Source organism: Austrofundulus limnaeus, unplaced genomic scaffold, assembly GCF_001266775.1.
Source record: "Austrofundulus limnaeus strain Quisiro unplaced genomic scaffold, Austrofundulus_limnaeus-1.0 Scaffold1180, whole genome shotgun sequence".
NCBI classification, from domain to species: domain Eukaryota; kingdom Metazoa; phylum Chordata; class Actinopteri; order Cyprinodontiformes; family Rivulidae; genus Austrofundulus; species Austrofundulus limnaeus.
Genome location: NW_013953582.1, coordinates 88100 through 90383, shown reverse-complemented (window position 1 = coordinate 90383; position 2284 = coordinate 88100). Strand labels below are relative to the sequence as shown.

At 48.4% G+C, this 2284-nt stretch overlaps 1 protein-coding gene across 1 annotated transcript in view; it reads right to left on the bottom strand.

Moving 5' to 3' along the window:
- The window catches only part of aasdh (aminoadipate-semialdehyde dehydrogenase), a gene marked incomplete in the record, with an annotated part of 34346 nt that overhangs the window by 11903 nt on the left and 20159 nt on the right, over nucleotides 1-2284 (bottom strand). The window contains 2 exon segments of the mRNA XM_014031121.1: nucleotides 700-1357; nucleotides 1430-1539. Of these exon segments, the coding sequence (XP_013886575.1) occupies nucleotides 700-1357; nucleotides 1430-1539 (768 nt within the window).

Below are 2284 nucleotides of genomic sequence, written 5' to 3'. Positions count from 1 at the left end.
CTTTTATGAGTTTTTGGCCGTTTGACTATCTTTATAAATCACTGCTTCCTGGTACAACAGTCAGCTCTGGAAGGGATCGCTTTTTTCTTTTTCTTTCTTTCTTTTTTTGAAGCGAGTGGTTGAAGCAAATGCAGCGTCTGAGCGCTTTCAGCACAAACAAACACTCCAACGAACTTCTAACCAATATAGATCCCATATAGTTCGTATGTGTTATAATGTGCAGGGCGGTGAAAAGTTCGACCCGCGGGTTGCAACAAGAAGTGCCGAAAAGTCGGCAATGCGAACAGAAGTGACACAATTTTCGTCATAAAACTGCGACAGTTCGGCACGATTTTGGCAGCAGCATGCAGGAGCCTTTAGTGTTGGTTACAGTCAGTACCTGAAAAGCTACGTTTGCATGGACATAAGTAATCAGATTAAACAGCCATTCAGAATAAAAACGCGTCATGTAAACACCCCATTCAGATTATTCTGACCCGATTCAACTCGATCTAAATGAATTTGTAATTGGAATGAGAAAGGTGGTTTATGCCGATTGATAATCCGAACGACGTGCATGTAGACACTTGTCGTGATCAGATTGTGCCCATGTAAACCATACATTCAGATTATTTAATCTGAATACATTTCAGTCCCATCAAAGGATTTTGCACGTGTGCAGTGGATCAGGAGATATWTTGCTAACACAGTGATGCTGACCTACAACCACCAGGGTTCCACAGCGAGACACAGCGGCCGAGGACTCGATCCTGTCCCTGAGGACCTGCTCCCACAGGAGGGTTCCGGTGAGCAGGTCCACGGCCTGCATCCTGTGGGAGTGGGAGCCGATGAACACCGATGCTTCGGCTTCGTCTCGGATCAAAAGGACCGGGGAGGCGTCCACACACCTGCCGGTGTCTGAAGACCAGCTGAGACTGAGCCTTACATCACTGCTGATGTTTAGTCTTCTATGTTTGTCTCCCTGGAGACATTTAGACCCGTCTGTGGTCCTGATGTCCATCACCTGTCCTCCTCGTCTCACTACTTTAACCACATGCCTCTCGTCCTCGTCCTCCTGCGTCCTCTCAGCTGACCTGCGCTCCTTCTTTCCCTGAGTCGCAGGAGGAGGGTCGGCAGGACGCTTCTTTGTCTCTGCTGCTGATGAGGGACGGTCCTGCAGAGACAGCAGCTGTCCCAGATGGTTCAGCACGTCTGAGAAGGTCCCCTCAAGCAGAAGTCCCAGGAGACTTGGAGAGGAYGCCCCTACAGCAGTGAGGATGTCCTCGCAGAGACGCACCGCCTTCAGAGAGTCCCCGCCACTGGACAGGAAGTTAGAATGCTGGTTGATGGTTGAGTCTTYGGGGAGACATAATGTGTCCTGTTGAAAGAAGAGTCCAACTGTTGGACAAGTCTTAYGTGAGGATTTCATCAGATTACATCAGATTATTACCTGCCACAGGTCCTGGAGGACACATTTCAGGTTTCTGTCTCCCTGTAAAGACATTTGACTGTCTCTCTGTCTTCTGTATATTCTAATCAGTCCCTCCATGTCCACTTTGCCTGCAGAAAGACAAACAACAAAGGATGGACAGTTTGAAAAACAAACCAGCCGAATATCAGCTGAATCTGTTGGACGTCCATTCTGGAGTTCTGTTTTTGTCCTGTTTGACATACATGTCCTCCTTCATTCATGTGTCCACTGGCTTCTGTGTCCTACCTCCATGTCCTTTCAAACTGCATCCGTGTCTCCTCTTCGTCTTTTTCCCTGGCAGCTGCACCTTTATTAGCCTTCCGTCAATATACCCACTGTCCCTCTCATGGACATGTCCAATACACCCACTGTCCCTCCAATGGACATGTCCAATATACCCACTGTCCCTCTCATGGACATGTCCAATACACCCACTGTCCCTCCAATGGACATGTCCAATATACCCACTGTCCCTCTCATGGACATGTCCAATAAACCCACTGTCCCTCCCATGGACATGTCCAATAAACCACTGTCCCTCCTCTAGGTGTGTCCAATACACTCACTGTCCCTCCCATGGTCCAATACACCCACTGTCCCTCCCATGGACATTTCCAATAAACCCACTGTCTCTCTCATGGACATGTCCAATATACCCACTGTCTCTCTCATGGACATGTCCAATACACCCACTGTCCCTCCAATGGACATGTCCAATATACCCACTGTCCCTCTCATGGACATGTCCAATACACCCACTGTCCCTCCCATGGACATTTCCAATAAACCCACTGTCTCTCTCATGGACATGTCCAATATACCCACTGTCTCTCT